Raw genomic sequence first — 18,408 nt, forward strand, 5'->3', positions numbered from 1 at the left:
TGGTGAACAGAAGTGAAAGCCTTTAAGTGTTCAAGTGGGGCTGGGACTTAAAGACATTTCTGCATTCGTTTTTGTGTGGTTGTGATTGTTATAAAAATGTGTTTGGGGGTAGATGGACTTGGTTTTAGTTGACCTTCTTGAGTGAGTGTTGGTGATCAGTTACCGAAGGAGGCATATGTTACTAATTTTTTTGAGATTTATGAAAGAGGGTCTCTCTTATGGTATATATAAATGGACTTTCTTATCTCGGTAAAGTTAGCTGCTTGAGGGAGTATACTCTTTAGGGCAGGGATACTGTGAGAATGGATTTCAGCAATGATCAAATAGGTTTTATCTCATGAAATCGACACTGCATGAAATTTTATTTTAGAGTATTGATACTCTCTGCTGCAGGCCAGATGCAGCCCAGGCTGGCACAGCTAATTCTCCTTGGCCACACTCCAGCAAAGCATCCTGTTTCAACAGAGTGGTTAAGCGTGTGCTTATCTTTAAGCAGGCAGCTAAATCCTGGTGGTTTCACTGCTGCTCTGGACGGCAGCTTCTCGACCCCAAGGGTCAGCCGCACGGAGAGCCTGTGGCATGTTCCTGCTGCAGGATTTCTTTCCCTGGGCTAGAGTTGGGCCTGTTACTGGGGAAGTGATGGAGTGATACACACTTGGGCTGACTTTATTTCAGGGGTCGATGTCCCCTGCTGATCCCCCCGCCAGGCTACCGCTGGGCTTGGACAGGGCGTTGGGGTTGTGGGTGATGCCAGCAGGCCCTTGGCTGGGGCAGGAGGAGATGTCATTCTCCTGGGCTGCAGCCGTGCCCTTCTTGCAAAGGGAGGAGACGCTCAATTAGCTGATGCTGGGCAGGGGAACTGTGACAAGTGTGTGCAGGCGGGCTGGGAGCCACCGCGCAGCACGGCTCCAAGGGCGCTCCAGAGTCCACTGCAGCTACGGGCTAGGGCCCTGCGGGGTGAGTGCTCGAGAGACAATTAAAAGAGAGAATTAAAACATGTTTTGGAAAACAGATTGCCTTTTCTGCTTGAAGTTTCCAAGAAAGCAAAGCAACCTGCCCTTCCCCCACTTCAGATCCCACCTGTTTTGTTTTTTTTCCTAGAAAAATGTGAAATTCATTAACATGTGGTGAAAGCAATGTAACGACGTCATCTTGATTTAAAATCTGTTTTAAATCTTAAAATGATGGAGCCAGAATTTTAACTGCAAATAGCCTTGCTTTTGTGGGTACGAGGCAGGCTGTCAACATTACTTGAACATCTCCGGTTTTAGTAGTTTAGCATCCTTTGCAATAATGTGATTTGAAAAGAAAGCAAGGAGAGACATAGGAAGAAGAAAATAAATGAATATTATTCACATCAAATGCCAAGCCCTGCTGGCTGTCCTGAGACATAGCTGTGGGACCTCGGGAGAGGAGGGTGAGCAGAGCCTGGCTCAGTGACTGCTGTAAGCTCTGTCAGCATCCCGCGGTGCCCTCCTGGCAGGTGCCACGGCTGCTTCTCCTCTCACATCCTCAGCTTTGGGTCACGGCTTCTTGCTTGAGCTGTTTTCTAAGAGTGGGAAATATTGCTATGATTAATTGCGTATTTCTTGTCTGTCACCTCTGTCATCACCTTGAATATCTGTTTAGACCCAGCGTTGCCCTGAATCTCCTTTTTCTCAGCCTGTGCGTTTGGCTCCTGCAGCCTCCTCCTGACTTCTGACAGTGAAGTAAGAGAGTTAAATCTCTCTCTCCTAGGACTTGGGATTCAAATAGCGTAATCCCAGCATTTAATAAGGGCAGCAAAGGTGATCCCACAACATCCCTGTGAACCTCATTGCTGTTGCCACTGTGTTGAATATAATGTTTTTGTTTGGGTTGCTTAGTGAAGGTCTGGTGCTAAGCAGCACTGCCTGCCCGCCTGAAGTTTTCCTCCTGCTGCTGATCTGTGTGTCTATGTGATAACTGGAAATGCTAAAAAGTTCTTTTGAGGTTTTGACTTTCAGGGAGTATTTGGCTTCAAAATATTTGCTGGTATGAGGTGACATATACAGGAGATTGAAGTGGGGCTGTTTTATGCTGTTTTGTGTGTTGTGGCCACTTGCTTTTATGTGTTTTTGCCTGGAATGGACCTGAGTGAGGATTTACTGACCCTTTTCATTTGCATTGCCAGCTCCATCCCCACACCAATACACCAGAACACTCTTGCTTGCAGGCTAGGAGGGGTGCAAACATGCCATGGTGGGAATGGGTTAGGAGGAGAAGTACTAACCCTGCTAGAGGTAAATGTCATTCTTCTGTCAGCCCCAAACCTAGGCATCATTAAATTCCCACGTGATTCTTATTTTGTGGTGGATTTTTTCTCTAACACGCAGGTGGTACACAGTAGTAGAGCTCGACAACAACGAGTAGACTTTGAATGGTCTTTGTCTTGGTCAAATCAAAAATTTTGTGTGCACTGCTCAAAATTTTTTTGCTTTTGGTTTCCAAATGATTTATTGTCCTGTGGAGGGAGTCTGCCACCAAAATACCATCCGTCTGTGAGTTTGGTGTGGGCAGTGTGGGCGTTGTGGTGCAGACAGTCTTGGGGACAGATCGTGGAGTGGTTTCTGGGCTTTCATACTGTTTGGGTGTGACGTGCTTTTGGGTGCTTACCAGCCTCCCCTTTCAGAGGGCATCTGGAGAACGTCTGGGTTCTCTGGCACTTTGACCTTGGGCAAGGCAGGACAGCTCCCTGGAAGCAAAAGCAGGAATCCTGCGGTGTTTCTTGGGAACAGTTAAGACTGGAAACAAAGCCTCCAGAGAAGGGTAGATGTGTCAGAGAAAGTTTTTGGTAATATTTTAAGGCTGTAGTGAACTAAGGTTAATTCTCTCCATTGGCCAGAAAAAACAGATGATGTGGCTCAAGCGATCAGACCCCTGCTGCTAACAGCCCCGCGGCTGGACATGCTGGTTTGGCTCTTGCTGGCCTTCGTGATCTCTGCCCAAGCTGTGGCCCTGTTGAATCAGACAGAGATGCATCCACAGAGGGTCACCCGTGAGCTGGCTTCACTGAAACCAGAGCTGGCAAAAATGTTAGGCTGAAGAGTGCCCATGTACGAACAATACCTATCGTAGTAGACATTATGCCTGTGCAAATCTGGAGTCCTGTCTGCTAATGTCAGCATAAATATTTTTTTCCCTTGACTTCTTCACCACAGCTAATCCAGGGAATCAATACAGCTGCTGAAGGTGAAGCACAAATTTTCTGAAATGGAGTTGTCCATCCCCTTTCTCCCAAATGTGTCTGTGTAACCTGGTGTGGAGGCTATGCACATGCAATGGAAAGCCTAATTTATGGCCAGCTTGGCTGACCAGGACTAAATCAAAGCAGGACCGAGCAGAAGTTTCTACTCAAAAAAAAAACAACCCCACAGTTTGATTGTAAAAGCCCAGGTTTGGTTTACTGTCGAGAGCCAGCTCTGGCTAGAATTACATGTTGAGTGCCTGATACCGCGGCTGCAGCTGTCAAGCAAAGGGCAGCCAAATCTGAGTCCTCTTGCGCCACGTGCCCGTTGGCAGGTTGGTGTGCAGTCTTTCTGTCCAAGATGCTGGTTGTTTCATAGTCTGTTCTGTTCTCTCTCCCCGCTCCCCATCCACTCGCAGATGTTTGCTGCAGAGGAGAATGTAGATTTTCGGATACACGTGGAGAACCAGACGCGAGCGAGGGATGATGTGAGCAGGAAGCAGCTTCGGCTCTATCAGCTCTACAGCAGGACAAGTGGGAAACACATCCAAGTGCTCGGCAGGAGGATCAGTGCCAAAGGAGAAGATGGAGATAAATATGGTAAGAATATTTACTGGGATCCCCCAGACAGCAGGTCAAAGGCTTTAATCCTGTACATCAGGCTGAGAACCTCTTGGGAGAAAAATAAGAGCAGCAATAAAAAACAGGATAAAAGGAGAAAAAAAAACCTTTCCAGGTTAAGGACATGGAATTTGTTGTGTTGGAGCAGGCTGTCAGCCCAGCTCCCAGCTGCAGGCAGTTCCCACAGTGGTGTTATGCCCCAATGTATTAGTGTATAGTGGTGCTTGAAGAGGAAAATCTTTTTCTGCCCAACAGATGAGCTCACAGTGTGTCTGCTGTCATTAATAAATGATACCCAGGTTGGTGAGTGAGGATGTTCTTTTCCCATGATCTCTGGGCTTGAGTCTGGGTGAATCCAGTGCTTCAATGAAGCACTCTTGTCCTTCTAGGCAGGGGTGACACTTGGTTTGAGCTGAAATGAAGCAGGCTTTGGAGCTTTGAGAGCACCCCAGAGCTTAAGCTGAATCTCGGAGTGTGTAGAACCTGCAGGAACACAAATAACTGAACTTTCCCTGGGCTAGTAGCGTGTCAGCCACTCTGTAAATTGCACACAAGCAATGGGCTAGAAATGCTGCTAGCAGGCTGAATTACAAAAAACCCCTCTGTAATTCCAGTACATTTTGAGATGGTTGCAGCAGAAATACTTTTCCTCCAGTTGATTGCTGGAAGGATTTGGGGGCTGTTCGAACAAGTGGTCCTTTTTCTGTTGTGAATGTACAGCGCATGTGTTCATGCATTGCTGCAGAGGTGTGTGTATGCACTGGCTAGCATGCACGTTCATGCGAGCCTGACTTCATGTGCAGCACTGTCGAGGTGGAGGTGGGCTACGGTGATGGCAGGTCAAAATCTGGGAATGGCAGTTGTTCCCTGGGGAGCTTCAGGCAGGACGAGGTACCCGCCGTGCCTAGCACAGAGGGCAGTTACAGCCACTGCTAGTGTAGGCAGAGGAGCAGAAGCTGTGCCCTGGGAGGTGGCAGCTAGAAAGCACCTGGCTGGTGTGGAATGAACCCCCCCAGCTGTTGTGTAAAGTCACCCAATCCATCAGAGAAAGCCCTGCCCCGAGGGCTCATCAACCTTGTCCTTTGTCATTCCCAAATTTCCAGATAAAACAGGAGTGGAAAGTGCCACTTGGCTGCTAATTATTGTGTCATTTTATTGCATTCATCCTCTTAAGGTTTGATATGTAAACTAGTCGCTGCGTGCTGGCTGCTGGCTTCCCAGGAAACGCTCTTGCCCACGGTGACTGTCAGGTAACGTGATGTAGTTTTCCTCTCCATAAAAGAAGGCAGCACTTACAGTGGGGTGCAGCAGGGAAGTGTGCCCGTAAGCAGCTGACAAGTGCTAATTTATGTGTCAAAGCCCATCTTGTCCCCTTCATACATATGCAATCGTGTCTGAACAACAAACCCTCGCGCAGGAGCGTGCTTGTGACCGGTGGTGATGCTGCACAATTGCAGAGCTCGAGATCTCCCGTCTGGGATGCTCCCCGGTGCCCACGGCGCTGCCCGTCACCAAATCCTCTCTGCTCCTGGCTGCTGGCATCCTTCTAACAAGCCAGAGTGCTTTGGCCACGGAGGCCATGTGCTGACACCCCACCTGCCCCCTCCCTGGCGCTTACTAATGAACCTCCTTGCCACGTCAAGCTGCAAAGCCTTCCTGTCCCTAGCCGTGCTAAAAGGTTATGGAAATCTGCTCCTCGTCGTGCTTGGCACGGGAACACTTAGAGCATGATAATCGGGGAGACAGTGAGGTGGGACATGGAGGTCCAGGATGTGACCACGCAGAGCTCCTAGCTGTGATAATGAAGGGGGGGGAGATGTCAGAGTTACTGAAGTGAGAACCATCTGTGTTACAGCCAAAACTGGATACAAAGGCAATGACACAGGATTCATTATGTGCTGGGAACCCCTCCCCCCAGGCATTATGACGGAGTAACCTTTGATCAAGACCAGAGAGAGGCTTAAACCAGGTCTGGGGATCTCAACAGTTGCAAACTTTTGATCCACATCTCCGTCTTGCTGGTCGGATCTGCCTTGAGGGAGGACACCTTTACTCTCATGCAGCAGATGGCTGGTTTTCCTCCTGCCCTTTTTCTCCTCTTCCCTCTCTTCCTTCTCTGCGCTGGCTCGGGGAGTCAGAGCCAGGCTTAGGGCTGGGCAGTGCCCGGCTCCTTCCCTGGCCATGTCGCCCTTGCAGATGGTGCAGTCTCCCCCAGCTTCTCCTCTGTCTTAACCCTGTCCCACTGGCGGGGAGATGATGGTGGAGGTGATGTGGATTGATATCCTAAGGATTACAGCCCGGGGAAGTCTTTGGGAGGATGAGAAAGAGATGTGGGAAAAGGTGCCCCTGAGCTGGCTCCAGCCCTGAAATCCCCCAAGAACTCAGTCCCATTAAGAGAAGGTGACACTGGGCAAGGGCAACGCAGACTCGATGTCTTCAGTGGTGTGGCTGTGGCAAAGGTCCATAGTGCTCATCACCAGCAATTAGCACTAGCCAGTTTTAAGGATGGGGGAGGTAATAACATTTTAGCACCTCTTTCCTCTCTCCTCCCCTACATTCACAACTGGTTAAAGAGCAGTGTCCAAATGAAGGGAGGCCTTTTTTTGTCTCTCTCTCTCTTTTTTTTTTTTTTTTTTTCACATATACAGCTTCCAAATGGCTGGCGTGGGAGGGTTATCCTGCCTTTGAAAAGGGAGGTTAGTTTTATTGCAAGGTTTTATTGACTTCTGAAAAACTTCTCACCTCCTGGTTGAAGGGAATGCCCAGAAGAGAGAGGAGGTGGCAGATCTCAGGGCAGGGAATTGCTGTTTCCAGGCAGCCACCATAAGTACAGCAAAGCGACCTGTACAGCAAAAAAGGGGGAGAACTTACTGCAGGGCGGGGGGAAGCTGGCTGGAGCAAGCCCCCCTGGGTGTTCTGTCCAGGTCTGCAAGTGCCATGTGCAAGGGAAACTGTACGCTCTGCAATGCGTAGTTTTGCTGCCATAATAATTCCGGTACGTAATTTTTGGTTTATGTGTTCTTCGGGGCCAAGATCTGGCCCCATGTGTCAAATTATTAAATGGCAAATTAAGTCAGTTAATAGAATTAATTGAGTCGATGTAATCCTTTTAATCAGATGGATTTGATCCCTCCTCAGATGAATTAGAATCCATTAACAGATAAGTCAATTATTGGACTAAATTAAATCTAATAATAATGCCTGCTGCTCTCAGCAACACTAATTAATCTAAATACACTTACCTATCTCCCAAGGTTGTTGGGTTTTTTTTAAGGCTTAATTGATGTTCCTAAAGTGCTCTGAGATCTTTAGATAAAAGACGATCTATGTGAACAAAATATTATCTCTTAACAGACTATAAACTAATTAAAAGAGTGATCTATTTACAGATTGCATTTTTACTTTAATCTCTTCAACCTATTCGGAAGAAGTTTGCACTGGCCCAGAAAAACAATATTCCTGTTATAACCTTATTATTACTTTACAGGTTCCTAAGTGGTCCTTTCATTCAGAAAATGAAAGGGGGAAGGAGGAAAAACAACCATTAAAGCGCTGACAAAAAAAAGAAAAGGACCTGGAACCTTTATATTCTACCTCCGATAAATGGTACAGATAGGGAAGAGAGGGATCAGTGACCTGAAACCTTAGATCCTTTCATTTATTTTCATTTCACAAAAGGCAGAAGACATTCTATCCTGTTTGTTCACGATCTTTGTATCCGGCGCAGTTGGGGAGACAGAGCTCTCTTGGTTGGGTGAAGGCATTTCTTGCCTCATTTGTATTTCACAGCCATGTGATTTTTGTTTTAATTTGTCCCTGGCTACTGCAGTCCTGTGGGGTGACGAGAAGCGATAGCCATCAGGAGAGAGGCGAGGGGGGTGTGAGGGGTCTTTGGGCTTGCCCTTTCTGCGGAGGTAACTTTTATTTGCGGCGAGCGCTTGGGTGTCCCGAAGGCCGGGATGTGGTATATATATGTAGGGGGACTAGTCGAGGCGTTCCAGGTTGCTCTCCAGTGGTATTTTGTCCTTTGACCTGATCTATCACAGTTTAAAACAACTCTTGGGTTCCCTAGAAGGTTATAAACCATCTGTTTTACAAACCTTCTTGTCTGTAGCATGGGAGGCTTTGTTTGAGGACACCCCATGCAAGGGGCAGCGCACAGGGATGACATCTCCTTCTTAGCATCCCATCGCTGCCAGCGTTTCCAGCCACCCAGGGCGGTGGACCCAGCGCCAGTGAAATCCTCTCCGAGTCTCCCCTTGAGTTCAGTGGGTTTTAGCTCAGAACTGGAGAGATGCTCTGCAACAGGAGGTTTGGGGAGGTTAACAAACCATGGGTTTGCTAGCAGGTGGTTGACAAATCTGGGGTCAGGCAGACCGAAGAGGGAAGCAAATTCAAGAGTTGGAGTGCATGCGTGATGCCAGGCATTACCTCCACGGGTCACAGGCATTCCTGGTACAGCACATCATGCCCTGTACAGATGTGCTTTTTCGGGTGGTACAGGGAAAGCAAGGAGCCTCCTTCCTGGGGCCACCCCAGCCTGGGTGATGTGCTCCCCAGCTTGCATCCCCACCTCCTGTTCTAGCTGGAGCTTCCCAGAGATGCCAGGGGACAAGCCCATGGAGAGTACATTACAGCTGTCTAGACATCAGCCACACTCCATCCCGCCAGAGATTTCATTTGTGGTAGAAGCGGGCGCTGTTCCATGAGGAGGTGTAATACGTGTGGAAAATATTATTACAGCAAAATAGCCTCCTTTAATTGACTCTGAATTTTGCAGGATTCCTTCCTAGGTTTGGGTAATCCTGTGCTCTCCAGAATTAATGAGCTGACATAGCACTTCTTCGGGTTTGGCAGCCTGACAGCTAATTTAGAACTCCCTAAACTCATTTCACTAATGACTCCCATTTGTTCTATCTCAAAGCCTGGAAACAAATGCAAAATACCAGTGCCATTGTCCCATCTTTAGCAAGTCATTCTTTCCCCTCAGCATTTCTGGCACCTTAACAGCAAGCTGCCTTGGGAAACTTCATTAACCCTTTCCCTTCCTAGAATAGTTAAAATCAATTTTGATCCTCCTCCGGGGAAGACCAGGAAGAAAAAAAACCAAACCCTAAACTCGTTGTGGCTGGGAAGCGCAGCATTAACCTGCAAGGAAGCCGGGAGATGTAGCCCAAGTAGAAACTGGGGTTAGTTAAATACACTGTATTTAGGTTCAGAAACCTGCCTGTCTTCCCAGGAGCCAGGTACCGCACGAGCTGGGATGCTCCCAGTAATGTATTCGGGGAACCATCAGGGTGGCTTTTCCCTATTTAAACGACGTATCGCTGCCTCCAGTCTCTTCCCATTACAGTTTTGACGTGACAACAAGACAAATAATTTTTTTAAAAAAGACCTTTTATCTTCTAAACCATTTATTTTCACTTACTTGGCCGGGGGGCAGAGCTGACCTCAGCGAAGGGGCGATCACTCACCCTGGCAGCTGGACAGTCATATGGGTCTGGGGACCGGCCTGAGCCCAAGAAGCCTTCGCCGTCCAGCTGCTGTGTTGTGGCTCTGGGTTTGGGGTTTTTTTTCCTCTTCTTGCCCAACGTCCCCTGATTGCTTGATTTTTTTTTTTTAATTTTTATTCTCCCCTCCCCCCTTGAAGAGTGGGCTGCGTAGTGCCTTGGCTGCTCACCTTCCAGGCGGCTCCTAAAGGTTCAGTGGCCATTTGAAATGTGCTATAAGCACCTTATATGAACCATCTGTATATGTAATACTCTTTTTTTTAAAAAAATGATTTTTTTTTAAATTTTATTTTTTTTTTATATTTTATTTTATTCCACTGTATTCTGCACCAGGGTAGGGGAGAGCTCCGCTTAGACAGGATGAGAAGTTTGGGAAGGAAAACCCAAGCCTTTTGCTTTTTGATTCATGACAACCCTATTTCCAATGATGTATTTCTTGCCGGTTGCCTTTACTTGTGGTTTTGATAGCTGCTACCCCCCACTCCCACTGTGGCCGGCTTCACACCTGAAGTTCAGCTCTTTCCACAGCGGCCCCTGTTCTGTACCTGTAGTAACAGCAGAAGCTGTTTATTTTTCCTCGGCACTACAGTGATTTCTGATTTCTCTACTTCTGGACCTTGAGATAGTGTAAAGAGCCTTGACTTTCACAGAAAAAATAAATAATTCACCTTTTAGCTCTATGTCCAAACTTCAAGGCTCCATAATCACTGGTCAGGGTTCGGAAAACATAAGCCTGCCTGTCAGTAAATATTAAGGACCCAGAAATAACAAGAAGTAATTTAGAGGTCTGCTGTTAATTTGTCATTTTAAATTTCTGTGTGGAGTGGGAAGTGAGCTACAAAGTGAAAAATCTTTATTTTCATGCAAGTCATAAAAGGGTTTTTGTTAACAGTTTGTGTGTGTATATAATTCTGTGCTGTGATTTAAGTGTTCCCATTAGAAATGCAGAATAGGAAATAGGATCCCATCTGTGAGCAATTTAAGAGGAAGTGAGACAATGGATTCGATTGCTGCTTCAGTTTAGATAATCAATACAAATATTATTAGTATAGTGATTTATCTTCTGAGACACTTTATGAAAATGTGAATGCCAGACCCTGAAGACAGGTCAATATGATATTATCTGTTCCTGCCTTGCTGTGATTACGATTTTTTCCCATGAAGCTCAAGCAGCTGCTTTGCTAAACATTCTTCCCTGGCTGCAACAAAATCACATGGAAACAAAGTTGGGGCTTCCCTTTCTCCTCGGTGACTCTGAAAACGCACTATGCATGTTAGTACAAAGATTACTTTTATCTGGAATTTGTACCTGGGGACTGTCGGGTGGGTACTGGGAGGTGATCTTTAAGGTCCCTTCCAACCCAGACCATTCTATAATGAAGTTCTCGAAGAGGTTTGCTTAATTTTAAATATATTTCTAGGCCATGAGTGATTGTGTGCACAAGTGCTGAGAGAGCTCCTGTGAGTTTATTGCAGTTTTATGTTGGTGTCTGTTATTGAGCCTTGTATTGTGCTATATGCGGTTTTCCCATATCTAAGGATTCAGCCAGTCATGAATTCAAGTCAGTTCTTGGGATGCAGTTAAAAGCATCCTGCGAATAGGCTAGTCTATGTTTCTGAAAGGATTCTTTAATCGCTTTTACTTTGGAGAGGGGGGAAGGAAAACATCACCAACAAATTGTCTTGTAAGTTTGGCTTTGGTCTACATCACCATGCATGTTGTCAAGTGGCCACTGAGATTTGTCCTTCATGAGAAACATTTGGAGGAAATGAAGTATGTCAATAACCCTATGAACAACATGCCTAATTAAAGACAGGATGGGAAATTCAAAACTTGGGGTGTAAAGAGCGCGCTTCTGCTGGAAAATAGACACGGGATCTTGTTAGGCTGCTGTTTGAGAGACCTGAAGTCAGGAGCTTGCTTTGCTTGAGACTTAATGTTGGTGGCGTTAGCCAAGCTGCTTGGCTGGAGCATCTCCTGCGCCCTGTTTTGCCCAGGTGGGGTGGTAGGACACTGAGGCTGGACCCTCTAGACAGTGCAGAGAGAAGGACCTTTTCTCCTCATGTATGACAGAGTAGCACAAATGTCATCGTCTCAATCTCCATGTGTGTCCTTCCCTCATTTCCAAAAGAAGTGTTGCACCATTCCCTTGACCTGTGTGTGATGTCAGGGTAAAAGCATTGCAAATGGAGAGATGCAAAAGAGATGGTGGTAGTGGACACCACACCGGCAGCCTGGTTAGAAGTAATTATTTGGTGCTTTTAGACGCTGTGAGACCATTCCTGTTTTCAGGCCGGGGTTTCCTCAAGAAAGGTGTTAGACTTTATAAAAAAATAAGGCACTTTAATCGCTCAGATTTCACCTCAGCTCTTTTAAAAACCAGATAGTCAGGAATTTCCACAGCTGCGAGGTGGAGCACAGCAAACATTAACAACGCCAGTAGCATTGCGTGGCCGTCTGGAAGAAGAGGGAAGAGCCCGGTCCCCTACAAACTGCACCAAGCCTCAGGCTCGGCAGAAAGGTGAAAAATAATGAAGCTCCGAAGAGAAGAAATTGCTGATGCATGACGCTTGGAAATCTGGAAGAATCCAAAAAGGGAGCTGAAAATACCCCCCAAAAATGACTATCTGTGGCTTGAACGAAATAGTGTCCGATCAGCATTCAGAAACCGCTGAATTCAGGCCGTTCCAATACTGGCATTTTCCAGACTGCCTGCCAGTCGGATGCAGAGGAGAACACGTGTAGAGCGTCTGCGGTCTCAGCGCTCGCAAGAAGGGGAAGGCGAGCTGAAAGTAAAGGGAATGAGAAGGTCCAGTAAAAAAAACCCTATTTTTTCTTACTGTGAGGAAGAGAGGGGGTATTGGGCTTGGAGGGAGATGGCTGCATGGCTGCAGTCTGTGAGCATCCCTTTTAATGAGCTGTGCCAGCAATAAACAGCACACGCTTTGGTCCCTGATGAGTTTTAAGAATTTTCTGAATGCCCATAACAGACAATTAATGCTTTTATGGTGATGTAGGAACTGAGACCTTCTCAATGTCTCCTGAGCTTTGTGTCCCTGACTTCTGCTGTAGTTGCTTTGGGGATGTGCCTGTCCTTTGCTCATGCCACCTGGACCACTTGAGCTTGAAGAAGCAGTGGGTAGTGCTCAGGTTTATTTTGCCCTTGTCTCTGATGGCTGAAATGAGTGCCTAAAAAGCCTTCTCCTCCTCGGCAGTCACAGCTGCCAAAAGGGTGCCTTTCCTCCCAAAGCAATAAGAAAAAAAATCCTGCCTTCTGCCGTGACCCTGCCACCTAGTCTAGCTGTAATGAGTTTTGGGTCTTCTCCCACAAGCAGATTCCCTGCCATCACAACTGGAAGGCAGCTATGCTGGCGGGAAGGATCCGGGCCCAGCTATGCCATGGAAGGGAGTCCCTGTTCTCTGACACTGCTCAGCTGTTCTGTTCCTCATCCAGGAGCTGGTGGGATGGAGAAGGAGCGGGTGTTGTGCTGGAGTGGCACATGGTGACTCCAGCCATGGGTGTTTGAGCATATGGTCGACAACGTACGCTTGGGAGCCTGGCTTCAGGCTGGCGCAGCTGGTATGGTTTGGTTTATACCTGAAGGTCTCAAGTGCTTTAGGAAGAACAAGCAGGAGATGAAACGGGGTCAGATGTGAGAGGGGAGCTCTAGCAGCAGCGGACATCACCCGCAGCTGCTGAGGCAGCGAAGGCCTCAGTGTGGAGGAGCAGCAGGGAAGGGCTAAGAGTAGGATGGCATGTGAACACCAGATAAATGTCAAAAAATGATGTGAAATGGCCTCAGCGCTTGGCCAGGGACAGTCAAAAGGCTAGCAGTGTGTCCGTGTCCCCCGTGTGGTACGGGCCTGAGGGGGTATCCTCACCACAGAACCCGTTACTGCTCTGGCAGGCTTTTGCAGGGGTGAGTGCTGAAGTAGACCGAGGGGTACTTTGGGTTCTTAGTTTCAAATCGCACATTGTGCCGAGGCAGAGGGTGAACTCCGCGGCTGCTGAGAGCTGGGCTTGTCCTGTTGGGATCAGTGATGTTGCCCCAGGTTCCAGCAGGAACTTGCCTAAAGGTAACCTCAGTGTAAATCCCAAATAACATTTCTGCTGGTTGCATGGAGGGATCACAGGGCTGGATCCCTGTTTCAGCTGAGGCCTGATTATCCTCTTTTCTGCACTCATGAAACTCCAGCGACTTCAGCAGAGCCATTCCTGGAGCTCCTGTGTGAGACTGAAAGGAGATTAAGTGCCCAGCAGTGCCTCCCATTCCTCCTGTGTCTTGCACCTTTGTTAAGACCTTGCATTTCAAACCATTTTAGCCGGTGGGAGGCAAATCAAAGCTGTTAGGTTTTAGCTGTTGACAATGGTAGGATGCTGCGTGGTGTGCCCAGCCCCTTGCCTTTGTGCGAGGTTTGCTCAGCGGTGATTCTTGCCTTTATTTCATTTGCTTCTGCATCTGCATTTGTAACTGTTTTTTTCAAGTTAAGTTTCTGACTGGCAACTCATTAGGAGTAAATAGGCAAAAGGATATTGACTTTACACCTACTAATTTGGGGGTGCTAACAAGCAAATGTAAGAGCTGTGTAGTCACCGGGTAAATTGTTCCACCTGGGAAGACTGGAGGAGGGGAGATAAAAAGCATTGCCAAGAAACTGCACTTTTGTTTCTAGCTGCTAGCCCTGGTTGTTCTTGCAGCCATAACGAATTTGGGTGAACATTTGACGGTCGCCATTGCTGCAACCTGTTTTGAGCTTTGCCAGGATTTTCTGGTTCTGGAACTATTAGACCTGTGTGGGCACAAGAAGAAGCTAAGATCCTAATTAGAAGATGCTAAATATGTTCGCTCAGAAATGAGGTGCCCTTTACGGTGGCTGGTGGAACAAACCCTTCTTCCTGCGGCATATGTGAGAGCAGGGCGGCGGATGAGTCAGGGCGCGGATTGCTGCCGGTGCTGGCGTGCTGTGCGCCTGCTGCACTCGCAACGGGAGTTAGAGACAAACAGTAGCTTTAATGTAGCTCGTATAGGTGCTGACAGCAGCAAACATCAGCACTGTGGGATGCCCCATTAGGTAAAGGTGAATCAGTGTGTCTCCGTGGACCGTGGCTGCAGGGATGGCAGAGGGGCATAGGCATGGGTAGCTCACTCCTGCTGAGGTCTGTTCTCAGTTCTGCTGGTGCTGGGGCCCAAGCCAGCTGCAGGTGTGTCTGTCCCTCTCCAGCCACATCCCTGATGCAGTGACCGTGCATCCTTAGGTACGCTTAAATCAAGACAAGGATGCCAGCTTTCTCAGGAAGAGTGACCTGTTGCAGGAGAGCTGGAGCACAGCTAAGGAGTGATGGTCTCTAGCCCTGATGGTCCTGCTCTGAGCAGAAGGGTGAGCTGGATAACCTCTGGAGAGCCTTCCTAGCCTAAATTATTTTGTGATTTGGTGAGTTTCTTAAAACACTGTCAGAACAGAACTGGTAGATGAAGTCATCAGTGATCCGTTGCTTTGTAGGCAGTGATTCTCCTTTGGATGCATTCAGTGGGACCCTTAGGAAGTGTCTTTTCGTGATTTGTCCCTCCCACTTCTCCTTGTGATGTTTCGTATTAAGATTTTTAGGAATTTATATTATTTGAAAAATTGGATGTAGGCAGGGTTTTCCATTCTACCATTTCGGTCCTTCTGCCCTTTCTCTCAGCTTGGGGTGACCCACTTATATCTGTGAAGATGAAACCATCTGCACAATGGTAGATAAACAGTAGTTGAAAAGCGTGTGCCGCAGGGTGGAGAGGCACACTTTGTACCAGCGCAATAACCAGTTATCATCTCTGCTCCTTTCTGGACACAAATCCGGTTTACTGCGTACTTCGAATGGAAGGGAGGAGTCCCCAGTCCTGCTGTATCTGATGTCAGTTTCCCATTCACCGGCTCCCACTCTGCGGCTGTGCCTTCCACCCTCACTCCTCCTCCTCAGTGCCTGACCTGGCTGTAGCCAATATCTGTCTCTCAGCAGGAGGAATCTGAGGAAACGCAGCAAACTTCAGCTCCTGGGGCTAAATTGTTGTGCTCTGCCACAGCAAACTGTGTTGAACTAATTGACAACCACCTTTAAATGTACCCCAATCAAGCAAATACATTGATTTATTTTTTCCTCTCTTACTGAGTGTTAAGCGACTTCCAGCTTCGTTCCCTCCCCAAGAACTGGGTAACTCATCTATTGTGTAGTAAAACTGATGGGCAGTTTTGACCTCTATACAATCCTTTCAGTACGTTGAGGGAGGAAGGAGTTTCTTATACTTGTATGAATGTTTGACCACTTAAAAAAAGCAAAACAAAAAAAGCCCAACCCAAAACCACACACAACAACAAAAGAAGATCCATTTTCTCTGGATGTCTTTGAAAGAAGCTTAGTTTAGAGACAGACTGGAGGGAAAGGCTATTGATTTTGTTTGACCTCCAAACAGACTGCGGTCAGTATATTTTCCCTGTTGGAAGCAGTTCAGGGCTCTGAATTTCCATGTCAGTGTTTGTACTCTGAAGTGCACTGCAGCTTTTGCTGCTTCTTCAATAAAGAGCAAGCTGTAGGGAAAGGCAATGCTGGTATATATATATTTCCCTCTGGATCTGCCCTTCCTTTCTTTTTCTTTCCTATGTAGCTCGGTCATATTGCTGGTTAAGCATTTACAAGTCCTTTTCACTGAATGTCACGCAGGTTAGTGGCTTAAGCCGGGACTACAAGCAACAGTTTTGCAATCCCTGTCTTTCTTTTTCCACAGCTGATCCAGGTCCTTTCCCAGCCTCTTGCCCACTCTAGCACCCCTTGCTGTACCTGGTGCGAGGAGGGAGCCGCCTCCCTGTGCACAGTAATAAACCCTCTAAAAAATACCATCCCCTCTTCTGCCCTGATTATTCTCAACCTTTACATAGGAAAGCCTTTCTGATTTGCACTTAGTCTCCTGCAGTGCAGCAGAACTTTCTGTTTGCTGACTACCACAATACTGGAAACTCTCTGCTAGGTACAGGTTTACATTACTTTGTAGATATTCTTGTAAAATGGCATGTGACAACTGATGTGCCCTTTCGCTGGCAATTACCTAGTGAAGAATGGCTTCAAGGGATGGAAATACCTGTAGGGTGTGTTGATTGTCAGGTTTCTAAATAAACTTCTTGGAGCGCCTTTGAGATGAGCAGTACCAGTCGGCATCTCTCCATGCTGAGGTGTTGACTGCGTTATCTCCTCCTAATTTAACAGCAATGCCTCACATGGCATGTTTTCAGTTTGTGTGCTCCCACCCGCTTTGCGGCAGATTCAGCACAGCAAGTTTGCTGCTGTCAACACATCAAAGGGCAGCCTGATAAACACTCCACGGTGTGATCAAGCTGTAGGCAGAAGGTTATTGATGTTGGATACCAGTTGCTGAGCTCCCCCGTTGGCTTTGGCACCACGACCTTCATTTCTAACCCACATGGACAGATGTTCCTCTTGGTCTTAATGCTGACCCCCTTTTTTAGAGAAAGGGTTGGTCTTCATTGCCCCTGCCAGCCTCGCATCTGCTTCTGGCTGTGTTTTGGGTCAGGGTGGATCCTGCTGTTAGGGATGCGTGAGAGCCTGCGGTGTATGTGGTCTGCTGACAGTTCCACAGCATCAGTTGCTAACTTAAGTGCTTAATTTCCCAGAAAGTAACAGCCCACTGCATCCCTAAAAAATAATGAATGGTGGAAGATGTATTTGCACGGCCTGTGCCAAGTCAAGTTGAGGATGCAGCCTGTGTAGTGTAATGCTGGTGACTCCCTGCAGTGGGACTTCAAGGTTCCCCAGAACATTTTCGTTCTGTCTTTAGCCCAAACCCCCCTCCCTTCCATCTGAATATTCAATTGCGTTAACCCTTTGCAAATGGCTCAGCAAACACCTCTGAGGGTGGTGAGAACTAGGGACATGTAACTGTTAAACCTCTGCGCAAACATGAAGGCAAGGAGTGACGGAGGGAGATTGTGGGAGGTGGCAGTCTGGCTCCCAGCGATCCTTCAGCCGCAGGCAGGGTGGGAGCCCACCCAGTGCTGCCCAGCACAGCCCAGTGCTGTTCACCTTGTGCATCCCCATGGCTGGAGCTGCTGGAGATGGGTCCCACGGGTGCTGCCTGCCCACCAGCCTGCCCGGCTGCCCAGCCACGCTGAGTACTGGTCTCTGGGTGCTGCTGCTGCTAATTGCCCCTTAGCTTCAGTTCCCAAGTCCTGCCTGTGAGGTCCCCCCCTGCTTGCACTGGGCCATTGGGTAGAAGAGGGCAATGCAGAGGGGCTGCCATGCTCTCTGGGACAATTTAGTAGTAAGTATTACTAGTACAGCAATAGTATCCATCAACCTGCTACTTGTCTTAGGATAGTAAGTAGTCCTGGGCTTGCAGTCTGAGCACAGACTGGTCTGTTTAAGTATTACCCAGCTCAAGGTTATCATGAAGCTTTGTTAATTAATCAGCAGAAAGTTTTTGCAGAGCCCTGAGCGGCAGGTGATGCTCGATAGTAAAACATGTTGTTGGAAACGTAGCTTATCACTGGGAAAGCAGCAATGCTATATGTTACCATATTGTAATAGTTTCCATAGGTGGCCTCAAGTACATTGTGCTGGTGGACCAGGAATATGACAGTTTCTTGTTAATGATCTAAATGAAAAACTAAGCACGTGTAGAAAAGCAAAGATGTCCTTGTGTTTTAAGTGCCTGTAATCTGTTTCTAAGAGCTGGGTACCAAAATATCCCTTTGATTCTCAAAGGTAATTGTACCTCTTAATTAGCTGGGAAAAAAACCCAAACAACAAAACACAGCCTGGGATCTTGCTACATAAATTATAATTAACCCCTTGGCACTGGAAGTTGAGATTTCCTGCCCCCGAGCACAAATGCAAAACGCATTAGCAGCACTTAACGTCAGGCACTCTCGCCCACTGCAGCCGAGGGGTCAGCTCGCTACCCCATAAATACTGCTGTGCTCCCAAGTCCGGTAGGAAAATGGCAGAGAAGCCACAGAAACCTGAGGGGAAGCACTAAATACACCATTCGGGGCTGTTTGACCTGCTTTTTTTTCAGAGC

The 18,408-nt window shown here is 47.4% G+C and overlaps 1 protein-coding gene across 1 annotated transcript in view; it reads left to right on the forward strand.

Moving 5' to 3' along the window:
• The window catches only part of FGF18 (fibroblast growth factor 18), a 73,045-nt gene that overhangs the window by 25,010 nt on the left and 29,627 nt on the right, over nucleotides 1–18,408 (forward strand). The window contains exon 3 of the mRNA XM_040605191.1: nucleotides 3,625–3,805. Within this exon, the coding sequence (XP_040461125.1) occupies nucleotides 3,625–3,805 (181 nt within the window). The remainder of the gene's footprint in view (nucleotides 1–3,624; nucleotides 3,806–18,408) is intronic.

The sequence above is a fragment of the Falco naumanni genome, chromosome 8 (assembly GCF_017639655.2).
Source record: "Falco naumanni isolate bFalNau1 chromosome 8, bFalNau1.pat, whole genome shotgun sequence".
In the NCBI taxonomy this organism is placed as follows: Eukaryota; Metazoa; Chordata; class Aves; order Falconiformes; family Falconidae; genus Falco; species Falco naumanni.